General features: G+C 37.0%; 1 protein-coding gene across 3 annotated transcripts; it reads left to right on the top strand.

Moving 5' to 3' along the window:
- Positions 1 to 1133: 1133 nt before the first annotated feature.
- KATNBL1 (katanin regulatory subunit B1 like 1) lies at positions 1134 to 18400 on the top strand. 3 transcript variants are annotated; one of them, XM_005417517.3, is made up of 10 exons: positions 1134 to 2490; positions 7822 to 7949; positions 8738 to 8778; positions 9150 to 9426; positions 10823 to 10941; positions 11123 to 11173; positions 11258 to 11347; positions 11899 to 11988; positions 12360 to 12453; positions 13945 to 18400. In XM_005417517.3, exons 2-10 carry the CDS (start codon positions 7836 to 7838, stop codon positions 13975 to 13977), a joined length of 909 nt encoding a protein of 302 aa, XP_005417574.1. In that variant the 5' UTR covers positions 1134 to 2490; positions 7822 to 7835; the 3' UTR covers positions 13978 to 18400. The 3 variants fall into 3 exon arrangements, with proteins under 3 accessions (XP_005417574.1, XP_030920973.1, XP_030920979.1); XM_031065113.1 differs by having other exon boundaries at positions 7817 to 7949; XM_031065119.1 differs by lacking the exons at positions 11123 to 11173; positions 11258 to 11347 and having other exon boundaries at positions 1137 to 2490.
- The last annotated feature ends 2108 nt before the right edge of the window (positions 18401 to 20508 follow it).

The raw sequence follows: 20508 nt of genomic DNA, 5'->3' as shown, positions 1-20508 counted from the left end.
GGGCGGTGCGCGGGCGCGGATCGCTCCGTCCCGCTGGCCGGCGGCCTCGCCCGGCGCCCCGGCCCTGCCGTGTGCGGTGCCCGCCGCCTCCGGAGAGCGAGCTGTGGCGCTTGGGTTCCGCTCTAAAATGGTGCCAGCAGGCTGAGCTGGAAGCAAGCGCGTGCGGTGGCGGATACGTGCCAGGAGAGCGGGGCAGGCTCTGGTGCTGCCCAAAGGGAGGAGGACAACAAGCTGGGTGTGAGGCCTGCTGACGGATTTAATTTCTTGGGTGTGACAGATTCCAGGGGGAAGGAGGGGGGGTGAGGGGGAGCCTTAAGTGCTTGAAGATCAGATCCTGCATTAATTACTTCGTTCAAAAGGCTTCAAATTATTTTTTTCAGTGTTGGGCTGGACGATTTGACATGCAGATTTAAAATAAAGACATTTTGAATGGGGAGCTCTTTTGAGGATAGAGAGATTAGGTGGTGATCTTGGAAATCTTTTGTTTCTGTTTTTGTAACATGCTTTGCTTTGGAGAAAGGTTAAGTCCGTTGGCTTAAAAGCAGCTTTCGTCCATCTTTTCTTGGAATATCATTTTTCATTTTCCTGTTCTCCTTTTTTTTTCTTCCTCTTATTCTCTAGCTGTAATCAGGGAACTAATTAAAAATATGTAGCTACCTGCATTTAGTAGAATTAAAACATAACAGAAGACAGGTTTGTGCCTATTTTGCCTTGCTGATTGGAAAGAATATGTTCTGGAACTAAAATTAGAATTGATTTGAACTCCTAAACTTTGAAATGCAGAATATCATTATATTTAAAATGTTATTATTATGGTAGTTTATATATATGTGTTAGAAAGTAAATGGCAGTGTGCTGATATGCATGTATTCTTACGGCCATGTGTATATATATTCACTTTCTCACTTTTACTGTATGTTGTTCCTAGAGTAAGAAGCTTGACTAAGAATGAAGAAGGTTTTTTGAATGCTATAAATAGACTACAATCAATAATAGAAGTGTATTTGAGGGTAGCATAAAAAGCCATGTGAAAGTTGTGCAACATGTAATCACAGACTGTCCAGCCAGGTCGGCGTGTAGTGAGTACTTCCTTAGCCTCCACCAAGTTTGGAGCTTGGGGTTTGCCAGTATGTCTGTCTCTGGGTTTGAATTCAAAATTCTTGTTGCAGTTTTTTTTAAATTCTTCGGGTTGAGCAGCAAATGGTAGAAGAAATTGCTGTATTTAATTTCATGGGTAGTTTCTTAAAGAGCTGTGTAGAACATTAATGTGGAAGCTTCAGTATTGTGGAAATCTATTTCTTTTATAACACCTCTCAGTTATAAAACTTTTTCAAACTTATTATCCCCAGAGTGTTCATCAGTGAAAAACAACAGGTAGAAGTATCTTTTCATTAGTGGAAGATGACTTCAGAAAGGACTTAACTACTGACAACTGCTGTTACTTTATGGCAGGTTAACATGCCTGTAAAGGGTACCTCCAGAAGCAGACTACTGAGTTCTTGTTTGACTTTGTTTTTGTAGAAAATGTAAATAAAGTTCAGTTATTAGACTCCCAGGCTATCTCCACAAGGGGAGCTAATGCACACCTGGGTTCCTCCTCACTAAACTTGGATGAACTGTCACATGTGGTTGTTTTTAGAGGTTCATTATGACAGTGGGCCACATGCAAATTTCCTATGTAAGAGAAAAATGAGCTTAAATCTTAGGTATGAGCTAATTTACCATAACTAGTTGTTCAAATAGTATTTTCATTTATTGCAAATTTAGAGAAATTCCTGTAGTTTTTATCAACATAGGAAACTTTAAACTGGAACAAATGGCCTGACAAGTGTAGCACATTAAAAAACTGTTCTGCTGGCGTATAACACTCTTTATAATGTTGCAGAAAGATTTTGCATTAACATACTCCTTAAAATCTTGAACTCCACTTCCTCTTTAAGAAAATTCAATTTTAACAGCTGATGAACCATCAGTACATCAATTACTAAAAAAAGAAATTTGAAAAAATCCAAATTGTTTCATATGCAAAGGATGTGGAAGCCTTCTAAAAGAAAGACAAATGGATTTTGTAACATTTATTGGAGCTAAAATGAAAGGAAGTTATGCCAAGCTTACAAAATCACTTCTACATCACAAGATAGTGCTAATTTATTTTTGGAAGTAAATTTGAAATAACCATTCTTGGAAGTTACTTGTGACCATTGTAGCTCTGATAATTGCCAGTGAAATGAGTTGACCATTACTGCTTGCATAATGCATACCTGTTTGGAATGCTTTCAAAGCATGTGCTCTCCTCCTTGGGATAATGATTAATTAAGTTTTTCATCTGAGTTTAATATTGTCATCCTTGAACTTGCAGTTGGGTTACTGTGGAGTGGAGGAGAATCACAGGAATAGTTACCATGGCTGGTGCACATGGAATGCTGCAGGAAGAAGTGGCTATTAAGAATTTGGACAAGGAATAGGATGGAAGAGTGTGTGTTTTAAAAGGTATTGCTGATGGCTTAAGAGATCTAATTTTCATTTTCCTTGCTGCCATGCAAAGTATGCCAGCCTGTGTTCTGTAAGAAAATAACATTATGTTACTATGCACGTAGATTATGTAATGTGCCAAGAAGAATTTGTCCCTCTCTGGGGGCCGTGCCCAGAACTTGGGACATGGGAGGGAGTGGCAGAGTTGTTAATACTTGCCTTCAACAGATGTGCATTTGAAAGCCTGTTAGTGCTGACTGTCTTTGCCTAATTCTGGTATGACCTGAAGAGTTTTATTGCATCTGGGAGAGATCAGAGATAGAAAATACCAGTAGAACCATCAAGAAAACTTTACGCAGGTACTGTTGGCTGTGGGGACAAACCAGCTTCTTCTCAGGAGACATGGCTGCTATTACTTTAGTCCTTCTGCTTGCTGAAGATTGAAGAGAATAAAAGGGGGAGAAGGGAAGATTGTTGTCTGCTGTGAGAAATCACCCACTGTATAGGGGAAATGGGTGGAATTGGATTCTGTCATCCTAATGAAATCATACATCTCTGTTCAGATCTGCAGTCTACGTTGTTAGCTTGTAAAACAGTTTAGGATTGTCCAGTGGACCAGGGCGGAGCTGAAGGGGCATGCATTCTATCCTTGGTTTAATTTAAAAAAAATTTGTAAAGTGAGGGAAAGGCATTGGCCTCAATGAGATTGTATAGCAGATTGTCTGATCAAATATAACTAGCTGTGCTCATCACAAGGGAAAAGTCAGAAATTAAAGACATTAAGGTATAGATTGTTTGACTGTACGAATTAGTATCTAATGCCAGTTTAAGAACCCTCTGAATATATCCCAAAATTACAGGGGACTGTAGTGTCTAATTAGCTATCCCTAGATGATATCTGACTGCAAATAGGAAGTCAAAGTTGTGAAGAGCCATGTAAAGTGCCTTTCATCCTGTAGCATTCATCTTTTTAATTGCTGGCCAGCCAGCATTTTCCTAGGTGTTAGTAAGCCTTTCAAAGCTGGTTTCTTAGGATGTTGACTAAGTTTATTATAGCACTGTTAGGTTTGTGTATACCAGATTCTTCTGCTTGTGTTCTGCTCTGTTTGGACTACATGGCTGTGTATCTGAATTTAATCACTTTTAGTATTTTTTAATGTATTTTCACAGTCTGTACTAGAACCCCATATGAAACATTTGGATCCACAACATCCTATGGCAAGTTCAGGTTGATTATAATTTGCACACAGCTTAACCTTGTTTGTTTTGATCAGATCTTCAGCTATTGTCTTTTGACCCTTTTTTTTTTATATTGGGCAAGAGAGGGCACAATCTCTATTCAACTTCTCCAAGCCATTCATTTTGTAAGCCTTTGTCTTATTTGCCCGGGTGGCTATAAGTAGCCTCTTCCCCAGATGAAGAGGCTGATCTAATCAGTTGTTGATTATATAAAAGATATTCCATGTATTTTTAACTTCCTTTGTCTGAGCTGTTTTCTACTTTACTCAGAAGTTTTTTTGACTTTTTAGGGTTGATTTGGCTTTTTTAAAGTAAGTTAACTAACCCTGCTCTCAGTGTATGAAATACAGGCACAAATTAGTTCTGTACACTGTTACAATAGTGTTCTGTTTATTTTTCTATTTATTGATCCACATGGAGTGCTAAACAGTCCAATTGATCTAAGGTTAAACTGTCCTATATGCAGATATTCTGGGTGGCAGTTACTAGCCCAGAGACTGTGATTCCAATAGGAACCCAGAATTTTCTCCTGCCTGCAGATACATAGACTTTGCTTTATATTGATCTGTAAGTATTGCTTTTGCTTATTGTACATCACAGTCCTTCTCCAGTTCTTCAGTTTGCCCTTATCTTCACTGGTATGGGTTTGTATTGTCAGCAGTCTTCATCCCCTTTTGTGAGGTAATTTATTAATATATTGAACAGCATAAACCAACGCAGATTTCCCCCAGGGATCTGGAGGTGATTTTCTGCAGTGTGGAAACTGCTTAGGCAGTTTATGGCTGTTCCTGAGATACTTGTGCATGCAAGAGTTTTCCCTTTTTTTCACTTGGTTGATTAGTTTCCTCAAGATTTAAGTGAGGGACTTGGAAATTCAAATAGACTCTATCATTTAGTTGCCCTTTATCCATGTTGTACTACCCCATATTCTTAATAAATTCCATTAATTTTGCAGAGCAGGACTTCACAGAATCATAGCATAATTTGGGTTAGAACAGACCTTAAAGATTTTCTAGTTCCAATTTCCCTGCTGTGGGAAGGAAGGGACATCTTCCACTAGGCCAGACTGCTCAAAGACTCATCTAACTCGGCCTTGAACACTTCCAGGGACAAGGCATCAACAGCTTCTCTAGGAAATGTGTTCCAGTGCCTCAGCACCCTCTCAGTAAAGAATTTTATCCTAATAGCCAATCTAAACCTGCCCTATTTCAGTCTGAAGCTGTTACCCTTTGGGCTATCACAAATGCACTGTAAAAAGTCCCTCCCCAGCTCTCTGTAGCCCCTTCAGGGGTGAGGTCACCCTGGAGCCTTCTCTTCTCCAGGCTGTGTTGCCTTAGTGACAGGCAGGCAGAATCTTTCCCATTATTTGTTTGTGTCCACTAAGTCTATTCTTGATTACATTGTTTACTAATTAGTGCAACAGAGATGTCAGTCTGGGTCTTCCTTGAGGCTCTTTAAATATTGACTGTGTTTTCCACATGTGTTTTCTTTAGGTACTTTGTCAGCTCCAAGGGAGCTAAAAACACAGCTGTTTCATTACTGCTTAAATGTTCACTGCTACTTCTGCATTATCTGAGGTTAAACTATGGAAACCTCTTTAAACTGTTGGACAGCAAAGTCATACACAAGGATTTTACTTTGCTTCATTAAATGTTCCTTTATATCTGATAATGTCTTGACCTTTTGAATTTATTTTACCAGTCTTTAAGGAAAGAATTGATAGTTCTGTTGTTTCATTCTGTTTCAGCTGGGAGGCTGGGAAACAATATAGTCTTATGTCAGATTTATTAGAGTGTAAAATTCTCTTAATTTTTCTCCTGGACACATGCAACCTTTTGTAAGAAATTTCCTTCCATCCAGAGTCCTCTCTCTCCAGTTCAGATAGCTCCAGTTCAGGTATTTTGAGATGCTAGGTGCCCTTTAGAGCACAGTATTAAAAACAGATAAGCCAATTGAATTTCCTTGGTAAGACATTTATTTTTAGCCTTCTAATATTTTCAACTTCTTTTAAGCAAAAAGTATACTAGTTATATAGTGCTGTCATTTATTTTGGTGATGAGATTCTTGTGTACTGCTTAGTGTGAAAGATGAGGGAAGATTGAGATCATTTGTTAAACAAGGACAAATAAGGAGCAGTCACTGTTAGGCATGAGGAATTGTAAGCTGATAGTGTGTTATGGGAGTAATCACAAAAATTTTCCTTCAGCAACAGAGGTTAGGGATTTTTTAGCATCTGATGAGGTGTCTGTGGGTTTTAACTCTGGTGATTGGAGATTGTCCCCCCTAATATTTTAGTTTATTGCTTTCCCCTCAGTATTATTGTCAAACAGTGGATAGAAGAAAAAAACCGGTCAAGACTTTTTCCAAGTCCTCTTTATCACTGACCTGAATAAAAGGATGGATTTGTTTGGATTTTAGGATTGTTCAGTTTTTCTTCAGAAGTCCAGTTGTTCAGCATATGCTTTTGTATTGTGCTCCAAGTACAAATTTTAATATACAGTCCATTTTAAGTCCAAGTAGTGGTTTTAACCAGTCTGATAAGCAGAGGAAAAGGTGTTTGTTTATGTGAGGTTTTTTCTAAACTTTAGGGAAAAGTGTCTTCCAGACCTGTGTGGAAGAACTAGGAAGTGTGGAGAGCTAACAAAGTGATCACTCTTCATCACTGTCTCATAGTGTGAAAAAATTAAGTTAATAAACCAGTCTTAAGCCAAACTTGCATCTGGAAAATTATTGGCCACTAGCTCTTAAAGATATTGCCCTAAATAATGCTGCCATTTGAAGTTCTTGCTGTGGTCTGAGGCTATGTTCCCTTCTTACAGGGTAAGGGATTTTATCAGTATATACTCCATTTTTGAGAGGCATCCCAAGTGAAGTTCTTTAGTACTGATCCAATTCCAAAGAATGCCAGAATATTTGAAGAATTTTTTTTCTTTCCACTGTACCCTACAAGAGAGATTTGAATGTGCCTGAATATAGCATCTGTCTTGTTTTGGGCCTGCCACCTGTTTGTTTCATTTGATGGCCTTTAGCTACTGCATGGATCTTCATGGCTAATAAGCTGTTTCCCATCTGGCTTATTCAGTGCTCAGTGTCTTAGTCTTTTAAATGCCAAAGTTCTTAATGTGAGGGAAATCTGCTACGTAGAGTAAAAAGGATAGGGCTGCTGCTAAAGATTAAGGGGAGAGATTGGAGCACTCAAGTTGAGACTACAGTTGTACCTTTTAGGGGAAAAACAGTAATATTGGAGCAAATGATTGTCTTTTAAAAGTAGCGTAGGATGTCTTGCTAAATGACACGCACACATATATATATATATATATACATGTCTTCAAGAATCTTCTATACTTCAAGAATTGTGCCTCTATGATGATGTAGTAGTTGAACCTGGTCTCAAGCAATGGATCTTCTGATCACTTACAAAAGATGAAAAATCATATGTACAGCTGTCTCAGCCTTGGTGTTGATTGTTACAAAAATACTTGCATACTTCAAGACAAAGGACTTAAGGCATAAAATAAAGTTGTGGGTTTTAGTATGAAAAATGGCCAAAGCACTGCTTTGACAGAAATGGCAGGGGAGGGGGGATGTACGTTTGCCAATAGACTAAGGGGAGGATCTTTCACTTTTTTTTTAACCTTTGTTATTTTGATAAAGCTTGCTTTCTTCCTAAAAAACAAGAATCAGTTTTTTAGCCACCTTTCGTACTTGGAAACAAATGTGAAACCAATTATTTTTCTCTAGGTGGCAGATTAAATTCATAGTGTGAGGAAAGAGTTTCATAAATTGCCCTATTCTTTACTTGAATTCTTGTTTGTATGGCACCCCTCAGTGCAGGTGTAGAAACAGATGTGAAAAAAAATCTCTGCCTTGGTTTCTTGTGGTGATTTTTATTTAGTTTCCTCTTTCTTGAAAGCTAAATAGGGATTTTGAAATTCTCGAAGTGTTAATAATAAGGCCTCCAGCTAACATGCACTAAAGGATGATGTCTTGGGTTATGTCTAGGATGGAAGATCTTGAAAATAGTTGAATTCTAGTGTTGCTAACTGTGTTTGAAGAAATCTGACAGAATGTTTTAGAAAATACAACTAAATATCTTTCCCTTGAGAACAGGGATTTGAGAGATTATGGCATCTGAAGCTCACAATGTTAAAAAACAGAAAGTATTGCTTATTGAAGGTCATCCCATTGATCTCCCCAGAAAAAGAATCTCTTCTTCCACTAAAAAGATCATGAAGGAGGTAAGCAGTTTGTGTTGTTTGTTGCGTTGTTTTCTGTCCTCTGAGAAAAGTGAAGTAAAGATTTAAACAAGTATATAGTTCTGAGCAGTCCAAATATAGAAGCACAGCACTACTAAACATTTGATATTTAGATGTGCAATAGAACTTTACCTTGTTTCTATAGCAGTTATATTATGAAAACTGTATGTAATACTAGATACAGGCAGCAGCTGCACAGGTCAGTGCATTGTATCGTCCATAAGAGCAGTAGGTACTGATACAGTCTTACTCATGTATGCTTTTCTGCCATCTAGCCAAAAAATGTTTCAGTACAGGAATTCTGGCATGAAAAAGTTCTTTCTTGCCAAGAGAGCTACATGGCATAAGTGAGAGGTGGAGTAGGTGAAACCCATTCATTGAAATAGATCGTTGTATAATTATACAGCTTCACCTAGCATGTTGGCAGCACGTAGATTTTCACTGGATTTTTGCTACTCAGAAGTAGTTTTTATAGCCTCTTACCCGTGTTACTGGCTGAAGAGTAAGACAGTGGAGTACAGAGGAAGCACTGGAGGGGCAAACTTACTGTAAGACCTCTTCAAACAGTGGTGAAGATGTCAATATCCTCTGTTTTTTAAAATTTTCTATTAAAACTAGCATTTTATGACCAGTGTTACCAAAAACAGATCATAACATTATCTTGCTGATGTGCACAATCTAAATGTTACCATTAATGCTAAGTAGTATAGATGGGAGTGTTTGACTCTATATAGTAATACAGCTTTTTTTCTCTATTTCCTTTCTCCCAGGGTAAGAAATCTCCAAAACAGCTGGCTTCTTACACAAACAGGTAGGAGGGCTGTGCTGTGTGATATCTGAGTTTAAAGTGTGACAGAGGTAGGGAGAAAATCACAGTTGAAATTGATTACAACACCAAAGCAAACACAAATGGATGATAGGTCTTGATTTTAAAGACAGTTCTTTGTTCTTGTGTTTTCTTCCATAATAATGAGTCTCTACATTAATAAAAACAGAGAAGAATATTGGTGGCGTGACTTCTGATAACCCAAGTGTCATTAGGATATGTATTGGGGGAAAAATGTTTTCAACAACCTGAAAGCTGACTGCTGAATTCATAATTATATATATATATATAAACGTAATAATGCAATTGATTTGGTTCGGATCAACCTTCACTAAAATAATGCTTTATTATTGCAGAATAACGGTTGGAAAAACGGTGGCCAGTCCCCTCTCTCTTTTCAAAGTGGTGTATTGTAAAAGGAAAGTTCATTGTTATACTCCAAAGCCCTGTTACAGAAAGAAACTGTGCCCTAAATCTAGGGGCCGTGACATGGCAAATAAAGAAAATGAACTGGCTTGTGCAGGGAATCTGCCAGCAAAACTTCACAGTCGGACACACTTGCTGAATTCTAGCGACTCTGGCTCATCTCAAACAGAAGGCCCCTCATCCAAATACAGTGCATTTTTTTCAGAGGTGGGTAGAGTTTGAAGAAACTCCAGTTTAAAAAAGAAGTGTTTGTAGTAATTAGCTGTGAAAGTTTTGATTCTTTAGATTATTTTTCTTCAATTCTGCAAATATCAGGTCTTGTGATTTACAGTCTGTCCATTTATGGTGATGCAGTTGTCAATAGTAATAGTCCTGCCACTTTTCTTCATATTTTTGTCAGTCAGAAGCTCAGATCTGCCAGACTTGACTGGGTTAAAATCGTGCCAGCACCAAAGGAGAATGTTGTTTTGACCCGTGTAGGTTTCATGAACTGGCTGGACAGGTGTCCACGTGTGTGTTTGTAGAAGTGTTAAAATGATAGTAAATCAATGAGAATAAACTGGTGAGGTAGATTTGGAGAGTTTTCAATAGCAGTATCAACTTTGTGCATAACTAACTGAAGTGTTTGTATGAGCTTTATTTCTTGTTGGGGTTGGTTGAGGAAACCTAGTGGATACTTGTCAGGCTTCTGAAACTGTCTAAAAGGTGAGATATTTAAATTAAATTGACTTTGTGACAATGAAGGCCATTTAAGGCCCTTTATGTTGAAGTTTGCATTTCTGTCACAATAGATTTTTCTTACTCATTGGGCCATGCATGCATTTAAGGTGAGGCATGGCAGGGAAGGTAAGATCAGAAACTATCATCATGCTGCTGTCTTGTCACAGTGCTTTAAGTGTGGGCTCCTGTGAGGGAGAGCCCTGAGAGGCTACTGGGCTGAGGGTGCAAGTCTGCAGCACTTCTGCACTGTTTAATTTGGCGGTTTCAAGAAAAGAGCAGAATAGCTACAATGAAGAGGCTGCAGAAAGATGGGTAAAGAAATGAAGATGGGAAGATTCATTTTCTGAGAAGCTAAGGAGCAGATCACTGGCCTCTGGTCACAAACGACTATTTAACTGGTTTGAGAGATGTGTGTGGCTCTGCAGTGTTCATTCCAGTCCAAGGTCTAATTAATTAAAATGCCTGAACTTTATTCAGAGAACAGGCTTTTTCAGAAATGAACCTTTTCTGTTGGAGTTTGGAATAATACATGTAATTACTTGTGTCTAAATTGTGTCAAAATTAATAATCATCTAAGTAAAAAGTTCTCAGAGTTGGTGAGAATTATAGGTTGATGCTCATGAGTGCTAATTTTAATTATTTGATAACTGTCTTAGGTGGTAAAGAGGTGCAAACCTTATTCTTGCAGCTCTTGTGTAAAGTACGTCCAATATTTTTGTGACCCCAAGGGAAATTTATGGGTTTAAGTCTATTCTTAGATAAATTTCTAAAACAGACTCATCAACATACAGGTAGAATATACCAGATTATATTTGAGTAACTTATTGTTTTATCAGTGGCTACTTAACTTATGGCAACTTTGTATATTTTTAAAAACATGCAGGTTTCTCAGGACCATGAAACTATGGCTCAAGTTCTTTTCAGCAGGAATCTGAGACTGAACGTAGCTTTAACCTTTTGGAGAAGGAGAAGTATAAGTGAACTGGTAGCCTACTTAGTGAGGTAAAATAAGTCTCTTCTTTTATATCCTTAAAATGACAGCAATCTCAAATATGCCACAGTATTTGTAGCAGTTCTGTAAATGTTGTGACTTAGTTACACTTTTTAAATCATAGTGGAAGCATATACTTCTAGTAGTAGGATCTACAAGTAGCACTTCTGATTTTATTCTTACTGTTTCTAGGATACAGGATCTTGGAGTAGTAGTAGACTGCCTTCCTGTGCTTACGAACAGGTACAAACAGAAAAAAGTGGGGGACTAGAACCTGCTTATAACCACACTGAAGTTCAAGCACTTCTGAAACATCTTGTTTTTAAGTTTACAGGAAGAAAAACCATATGTTTCAGTTGGCTGCTGTGTAGATCTTTTGCCTTTAGTGAAATCTCTCCTTAAAAGCAAATATGAAGAGTAAGTATCAACTTGGGATGTTTTTGAAACATTATTACTTCCTGGCTGTGCAGAGCCCTGGAAATCAATGGGTTTTAATCCTCTGACTCTTGTTCCCTCTGCCCCTTCTCCCAACTCTGCCTTTCTCAGGAAATGAGAAAGGCTCAGATGAAAGCTTCCATTCCAGAGCTTTCTCCTCTAACAAAACAGCAGTGCAGAAATTCTTTTCTGCAATGTTAGGCACTTGGGAGAGAGGACTGGCTTTGCCCTTATGCAGATTTATTTATCCTAAATAGTAGAAAAGATTAACACTGAGGTTTTAGTATGCTTTATAACATGTAATCAGTGCAGAGTTTTCTTGTACTTTTTCATCAAGAACTTCAGGCTACCACTTAGAAATTGCAAGTGTAAACAAGTATTTAAATTTACCATTTGTCTAGATTTCTTTCCTTCCAGAATAGAAAATGTGTTGCTTTCTAAATTGCTTACAGAGTTATCTCAATGCTTTATTTATCTTGTAGATAATCTGCAGGGAGAGGGAAATGCATAATGTGTAAAATGTGTTGTTACAGATACGTGATAGTGGGTTTAAACTGGCTTCAGGCTGTCATTAAAAGATGGTGGTCAGAACTATCTGCACATACAGAAAAGGCAGAAGATGGGTGAGTATAGTGTTGGGAAATACTTAACTGTATTTCTGTAGTCGATTTCATCTCAATCTGTTCTAATTTTGATCAGTAGGAGCACATCTTGCCTACAAAAGGCAAATTTATAATTTTAAAGTTAAAGCTTAAAAGTGTTTTAAGGATAGTTAAGTTACTGGTTTTGTTTTTCTTTTTTTGCTACAGTTTTAATCCCTGTAGTCATATCAGGGATTATGCAAATGCTGTAGAAGTTGAATCAAAGTTTTTCAGATCTTGTGGCAATATCTATTGTATAGGCTAAGTCTATATGCAGTATTAATAATTCATTTTAGTAAAAGAGACTATAAATATACTGCCTGTGTTATAAAGTGATGTTCATTCTCTTTCAGAAACATTCATATTTTAAAACAACAGCTAAGCGTTTTGTGGGAACAGGAGAATCACCTTACTCTGGTTCCAGGATATACTGGTAATATAGCTAAGGTAAGTACTGGTTCCAGTTCTGGTTGTGTTCAGTAATAAAGATGATTGTATCACTTATGGTATTCCTCCTGTTTTACTTATGCTAAACTGTGGTTGGACAGAAACACTTTTACTTCGGTTGCTGCTAATGCTCGAGTGTATTGCATGGTTTTTACAGAAATCTGCAGTTGTTCTGTGAATTAAAATTATAATTATGCTTAAGCATCTCCTTAATAACAAAGTAGCTAAGAATAATGGGCCTTAAAATGATATGAAAAAGGGCTCAGTTGAGTAGGTAGACTGTGGAGGGGACAGATGTTTTCTCTTAGATTTGTTGTAGCCATTGTTGTAAGTATAATGGAGAATTTTGGCCCAGGAATGTCATTGGCATTTGCACATCAGGTGGCAGGGGCAAGTGACAACATACTAAATTCTAAAGCTTATTGCTGACCTAATGCTTAGAAAATGGTGAGTTTCTGGTGGGCAGAAGAGCCTGTCTGAGATGTATCCCTGCTTGCATTTTTCAGTAGGTTTGTGGTATCAGTAACATAGGGAGAGTGTCTGGTAGATCCGTGTTTTACTGTTTGTGCTCATCTCTATAAACGTGGCTTTCTGAGATTGGGCACCAAAAGTTGTACTAGATAGAAACATCTCCAGGTGGAGGGACCTGATGAAGGTGGACAGTGAGAAAGGAGTTACAGCAAACAGTTGGTTGTGTGCAGGATTTGAGTGAACTTGAAAAGAACTTGAAAATTGCATCTTTTACTTACATCTGAAGGAGTTTTGGTGGATCTCTATTTCTATGCCAACAGAATTGATCACTTGGTGGCAATAAAGTAAACTCTTTCCTTTTTTTTTGGGACTGCTGTGCACCTGTGACTTCAGTTTTGATGTCCCTACAAGGATAATTACAAAATTCTTGCAGCATTTCAGTCAACAGGGATGCAGAAGAACTGAGTTCTAACTCCCAAGTTGGTAGAGCTATGAAAGCATGTTAGATAGACTGCCTAGTTCTTTTGCTGGATCAGAATAGAAGCTATAGGTACTGTCAGTTAGTTTGTTTCTCTAGAATTCAGGTTCCCTTTATGTTCATTTGCTGTCTTCTTAATGTGTATCAGGATAGATTGTGACCAAAGTCACCTCAGCAAGTCAGAGCAAAAGTAGTACAAGAATGTTGGAGGGGTTGGGTGAAAGAATGTCATAAATAACATGTTTTAACTATGTGATCATATGATGATGATGATCTTTCCTGCTCATGCAGGGAGCAGAGGAATAACAGATGAAATGGATAGCTTTGAAAACTAATCCTACTCTTCTGGCAAGCTTTTTAGTACATAAAGAAATGTCATTGAAAACATAAACTGAAAGTAATCATGAAGATAACTGGTTCTGAAATTTGGGCAAATATAATTATATTGTGTTACGGTCCTGAGGTTGCCCTGCTTCAGACATAGAGTTGATGTTGGAGCTATAAGTAATGTGACAAACACTTTCTCCTTTTTTTCCTTCTAGGATGTAAATGTTTATTTATTGCAGCTACACTGACATGATGGGGAAACAGTGTGCTTATGTGGTGAAACAATCCCCCAGAGTATCCCTGAAATATTTGCTGAAAGCCTTTTGAGAAATACTGGCAGAAGAGAACTGAACTGTCAAGCTGTTTAATGAAACCACTAACAAAACTCTAACAATCTACTTCACATTGAAGTGGAAAAATGTCTAGTAGGAGCAACTTTTACTTCAGTGAGGTGAAAGTGCACTATGAAAACTGTATGCCTTTGCTGCATTTGGGATTCGCTCAGTTACTAGGTATTCCTTTAAATGCTACTGTACCTTACAACATCATCCATAAAAGAAGATGAACTATACTGTCATGAAGACAAGACAGCAGAACCAGTTATAAGGAACCAACAAAAACAATCAGCATTAAGAGCTTTTAAATGTCTCTTTCACAAGAGAACTCCAAAATGCACAACTATCTTCCAATTACATTAAAAAAATACAAAAAACTTTGGGCTATTCAGTTACTTCTATGTTTAATCAAATTATTAAAGACAGTTTTTGTTTGCACTATTGAGAAACTATACAGCAAAGATGCCTTAATTACTAGTGTTTCAAAAAGCCAATGTATTAAGATGCAAATAGCTATTATGTTCAGATTGTGGTGAAAAACTACAAAAATCAGGGTTTCACATTGTGTAGTTAATGAAACATTGCACATATACAAAGATTCATGTATGAAAAATATTATAAATACCTGAAGTTAAGCTTGGGTAAGCAGTTATTGCAAATGTCAGCAGAATGGTGAATTTATGTCTAACAAATGTTTTTATATTGTATGTGGATTTCTAACACAGTAATCTTGTTCTGTATCATTCAAACTACATGCAAATAAGTAAATATATTAAATATATCTACTGTTTTTTCTTTTCCAGTTAAAAAAATCAATTTCTAGAATAATCTCTTCCACAGTACTTTTTATTATATTTATGTCTCTTGTTTGAAATGTTTACAGCCAGGTGAGGCCGTGTTATTCAAATCACACCCTTTTTATACTACCTCCTTTAAGAAACTGACAAAGAACTTTTGCAAAATTGATCATGTTCTAACCTGATCAATGATGGCAAAGTCATACCAACAACAGCATTGAGAATACAGCTATAAACTTTTACTGTCATATTGATATGCTGTTCTATTTTAGTTTAAAAGCTATATCTTAATGGCTCTGAGGGAGTCTTAATCTTAGGCTTGCTGTTGCCTTTTTTAATATTGTGATTAGGAAGCACGCTTTTTCAATTAAAACTTACAAAGTGCCAGCTCTTCACTTAAAAGTATACATGCACAGCATGTATGACCAAGTAGACTACTTCCTTAAAAATAAGTACTTGCTAGGGTTGTTTCCATACCTAGCATTAAGCATGTGCACTTTTATTGACGTGCAGGAGAAAAGTCTTTTGATAGCCGCAAGTGGTTTTTGCTTTATGGATTAATTAATTTTAAACTCCTGTAGTGGTCAATAAGTTCAGGCCTCCTGTTGCTTAGTATTGTATTAGTTTATGTATCATTGTTGCTGACTTCTGAAGGCCAGCTAGAAATCTGTTATGAGAACTTGGTGCTTTTAGTTGTCTGACTGTTCTGTAAACCACCAAAGGTTTTGCATTTCTTAGGGCAGTCAGTTACAAAGAGTTTCTGGGGCTTCCCAAAACTGCAAACTTTGTGGGACATTTTGGAGACATACACATAGCCAGTCTTTTTGCTTGAATTGTTATGCATCATTAGAGATATTTCATGCTAAAGTTTTGAGATAGGACTTTTCAAATGTTCTTACTATCAATTAAAAATCTAAAGGAACTATAGTATGACAACATTCTTTGTATTACTTTACTGTTCCATTGAACACTTAAATGTAAAACTAACCAAGTCTGGTTTCATCATTTGGGTGGCAATTGCTGAAACTCATAGATTATTTTTCAAGGAGAATACTATTTTTTTTTTTTTTTTTAATAGACAAAGTAACTCATGGTCATTTATTTCTGATAATATAAGAAAGAATAGTTGTAATTGATTAAAGGGATACTCCAGTATTTAAAAATCTAGCTTGAATGTAGATTTAGATACATGGGCTTATAATGAATTCTGTATGTGGCCATAGAGTTACCAAATCCTAACTGTGGACAGTGCTTTGGTTTTAGAGGCAAGGTAACATTGATTTGAGGATCATTACTTAGGAATGCCTAATAAAATTATGCATTATTTTTAACTGCCAAAAGTTGTATTTTGACAGCATCAATAATACAGTATTAAACATTGTCATTAGTATCTGTGCCTTATTTTAAATGAATTTTTTACTGTTTTCAGGCAGCTACTAGACTGTAAGAACAGGGTTCAGGTGTCTGTATTGTGAAATTATTTTTTCCATTGTGTTCTTAATTCATTGAAACTATTCACACTAATATTCAGGCTCAGCTTCTTGTATTCTCTTTAGCTCTCAAATGGCTAGGAATGAGTTTTACTGTTATAGAATGTACATGTATAATATCTGGTCAAAGTTACAACACAGCTGTGTTGTAAAACCACTAAATTCATGTAGTTGTCTCAGTGAATCTAAGAATTAAGTTTATGAGCTATTCCATGCATAAATTATAATTTTTGTGATAATTTCTAAAAATGCTATTTCTAGGCTGTGTCAAAAGAGCCAGACAGAATTAGTCCTTTTCCTGTATGTTCTTGTGATGCAGAAGCACGTATGTACTTGAGGAAGAAGGATGTCTCCACAAAGCTGTTCTTCATATTATACCCCTTGATGTGAAACTGATGTCTTTGAAAAACAGTTGTCTTTTGCATCAGTGTTCCCTGAAAGTACTTGAGGCTGTTTTGCTGAAGGAGTACTTTTAAGTGTGACCCAGGATTTGCCCATCCCCTAAACTGAAATTAAAGAATCCTTCTGGCAAACTGTCTCTTTCTGCAGGACTGAAAAAAAAGTCCAGTATTTTGTAAATGGAAGTGGCCAAGTTGAGGTATTGCTGATAGCTTGCTGAAGAGTGAAGGTGGGAAAAGGTATGCCATTAATTAGCTGGGTATGAAGAAGTTAGCATGTCTTAATGATTATGTTTGTCTCTGTTTTGAAGGAACTATACCTATTTCTCAGGAAAGAGTCCTCTACTCTTGTATCACACAGGTACTGCAGTTCTACACTCCTTAATAATGCTTACAGATTGTTGCTGGTATTAAAAAAGAAAAAAATAGCAGCAGCCCTCCAAGAGCTTACCCTCCACAGTGAGATATAAATAAAATTTTTTTTCCCCTCCTGTAGGTTGCTTTATCAGAGGCTGCAGTTTTAACACTTGAGGTGCAGGAGGGATGGGAGAGTAGGAAAGGACAAAGTACACATGCCCTGTGCTGAGTGACATCAGGCCCTCTGTGTTATAAATATAAGCAGGCTGTATTTTCATTTTCTGGCATCTGAAGTAAGCAAGTTTGGCGTTAAACATCTTTATGCATTTAGCGTTGAAGAGATAAAGGTTTTGAAGATGGATGCTACAGTGCTAATTTATGATTTTTTTGAGTTTTTTTCCTTGAAAGAGTGGACATTGTTAGTGTGGAAACTGGAAAGTATCTTATGTGAAGCTTACATTTTAGACTAGCAAGTGGTTGCTTTTGCCAGTTCATCTTGCCAGATCTTCCAGTTCTACAGAAGACTGAATGTCTGTCTTCATGTGGAGATTTGCAGCTATTTTTGTGCCTGGTTTTCTGGTGCAAAGTTAAACTGGTGGTTCATAGTCAACTATTTCAGAATACAAAACCATGCAAATTATGGTACTGGTGTGAAGTTATTCCAGCTTTGTGCAATGCAAATGCTAAAGTTCATGAAAGCAGTCGATTCTTTTGAGAGGAAATTTATATTGAGCTGATGTTGCATTAGTGAAGGAAAAAAATGAAGCCGTTTTTAATAGCCTTGGTAAAAGCCAGACAGTGTAGTCTAATTTTTGCCTTCAGTCTGCCATCCTACACACAGTAATCATTGTAGGCTACAGATAAAGATTCACAGAGAAAATAGATTGAGCATGCTTGTGTTATTAGTGCTTATGTTATCCTTCCTTAAACAATTAATGTTTATTCTGTGAGTTAAATAACTTGTTTTATGTCTCGGAATGAGACTGCAACTATTTTTCTCCCCCTTTCCACATATATTCTTTAGGACTTAATGATGTTATTTATTGCTTATCTGCTTTAAATATACTAAGAGTGTGTCTTGTTAGAAGTGAGGAGGGGAAGATGAGAATTCTAGACAAAACACAGGGCTAGCTATTTAACATGATTCAGTTTGAAGCAAGTGTGAAGAATTTCCATCTTTAAAACTTTTCTCACAAATTTTGTTAATACCTATGAATTGAAGTGTGCACTCACAACAAACAAAGTTTGACTTTGAACTTGGTTGGAAAAAATAAAGTGCTTTCATTCTAAATAACTGTAGCTGCAGTATTGTTTCTGTTCTTGTTTTTTGCATTGAGTACTAAGCTGGACTCAGATACTAACCTGCCATAAGGGAGGCAGGAGGTGTAGCACTGTCCCTTAAAGGGATAAAACGGAAATATCCACCTAGTCTTCAACTATTGCAGACCTAGAATATTTTTGTTTCTGTACGGACAGTTTTGTAGTATATCTCTCTTTGTAGATCGTGACTGCTGATCATTGCTGTAAAATGAGATCTGTCTTCAGCTTGAATGTGTTCCGTAGTGGTTGTGGTTCATAGGGATCAGTGCTTCAATTCAGGCAGTCATTACTTTGAGTGATGTAGTGTAGATGAGCAACTGAATGTTGGGGTATCAAACATCTGTTCTTTGCTGTAACAAAACACACGTTTATCTTTCCCACCTTTTTATTCTCCCCTTATTCTTTCATTTGAATGCTTAGAACCATTTGGATCCTCTTTGGAAAGTGATAGATGCCAAAATGTGATAAAATGCTTTACAAACATGTTTCTGACTTCTTCTAATACCATTCTGTGAATAACAGTTTCCTGTGGATTTGGGAAGGAGGCTGTTTTCTGTATGTATAGGCTTGAAATAAACACAACTAGTGGACTTTACTGATACTGTAATTGTATTCTTGATACTTTCTTTTTTACATAAGCACTATGTATATTATGAAACAATTAACCCAAATCTAAATATCAAGATAAAGTTGCATTCCAAAACTGCCTGCTCTTACAGGTGTGTTAAAGTACATATGCACCCTAGTATCATACTTTAAGGTGACCTGTAGACAGTATAAAATAGCTCTTGTAATTTATGATGTCTCTTTGTCAAATTGAATCTATTGAACTTTCAAAAAGCCCAAATTATGTTTGGATCTTGCAGTTACCATTTCTACTCATTTCAGATATTCTATGGATTTAAAGACTTAGTGCAGTAAGTATTCCACTTTCAAAAAAATAGCTGATCTTTTTGTCTTTTGTGATAACAGGCTTTCATTACATCTCTTCTGCATGAGAAAAACTTCTGCAAGAGTTAAACAGTTTTTAGGAGGGTTTCAGAGGAGGGTTGCAACATACAAGAAACCTGTGGCATGTTTGCTTCTAAATGGATGAATAGCACAAATACAGGCAGCTGTTAGGACAGTGCACATTTCCTTACTATTGAGTTGTCTTTTCTCATGTGAATCAGCTGTCTTGTTATCTACTTAGTCTAGATAAAAGTGGAATGATGGATTATTGGGGAGTTGGTCTTAGTAGATCTTGGCTGTAAGGAGCTAAAACTGCTCTTTCCATTCTGATGAAATTGCTACAATGAATGTGGAAAGGAGCTGTTTGTTGTGTGTTTGGTTTGGAGAGCAGGAATCTCTTCTATGTCTGCTAATAGTACTTTGTCTTGAAGCATAAAGGCATAAGCATTTGTGTCTGTTTGCTTAAAATTTTAGTTATTAAAATAGCAATTTTGAACAGGAAGTAAAAAACAACCTTGCTGCATTAGTTAATTTCTGAATGACTGTCACCTCATATTCCAGCTGCAGGAAACAGTAAATTTACAAAAATGCAGTTAACCATCATGGTACAAGTAGTGATAAAACTTGATTTTCAACGTTGTTAGGCTATTACTACTGAAGCAGTAAAGTAAAGCAGGACTGAAGAAATAGGTGTCAAGTTTTGTTCTGAACCTTGTGTTTTGGCAAGTCTGAAAAGCTTTGACTTTTTAATCAGCCAAAATGAGTGGTAATTGATGGGAGTGTTAATTCTGGAGTAATTCTGTGCCAGCAGCAAGCATTAGCATAAGAATAAGCAGAGTAGCTGGTTGTAAAGTGAACTCTGCCCACCAGAGCAACTGTCTCTTTTGGGTTTTTTTGGGGTTTTTTTTGGCTTTTTTTTTTAATATTACAGTTCAAGTGCTTTTGGCTAAAAAGAGCAGATAGGGAGTTTTCTAAATCTGTTAGTTGGACGATGGCGTAATGCTGCAAGAGGTACCTCTGAAAATACTGTCCTGTGAGTGTTGGCATCAGTAATTGTTACAGAGGGCTTGAACACAGGCACATTCTAATCAGGACTGGCCAATGTGTGCTGTCCTGGGTGTCAGTGTAGGG

Source organism: Geospiza fortis, unplaced genomic scaffold (assembly GCF_000277835.1).
Source record: "Geospiza fortis unplaced genomic scaffold, GeoFor_1.0 scaffold54, whole genome shotgun sequence".
In the NCBI taxonomy this organism is placed as follows: domain Eukaryota; kingdom Metazoa; phylum Chordata; class Aves; order Passeriformes; family Thraupidae; genus Geospiza; species Geospiza fortis.
This window is presented reverse-complemented; position numbering and strand designations above follow the sequence as displayed.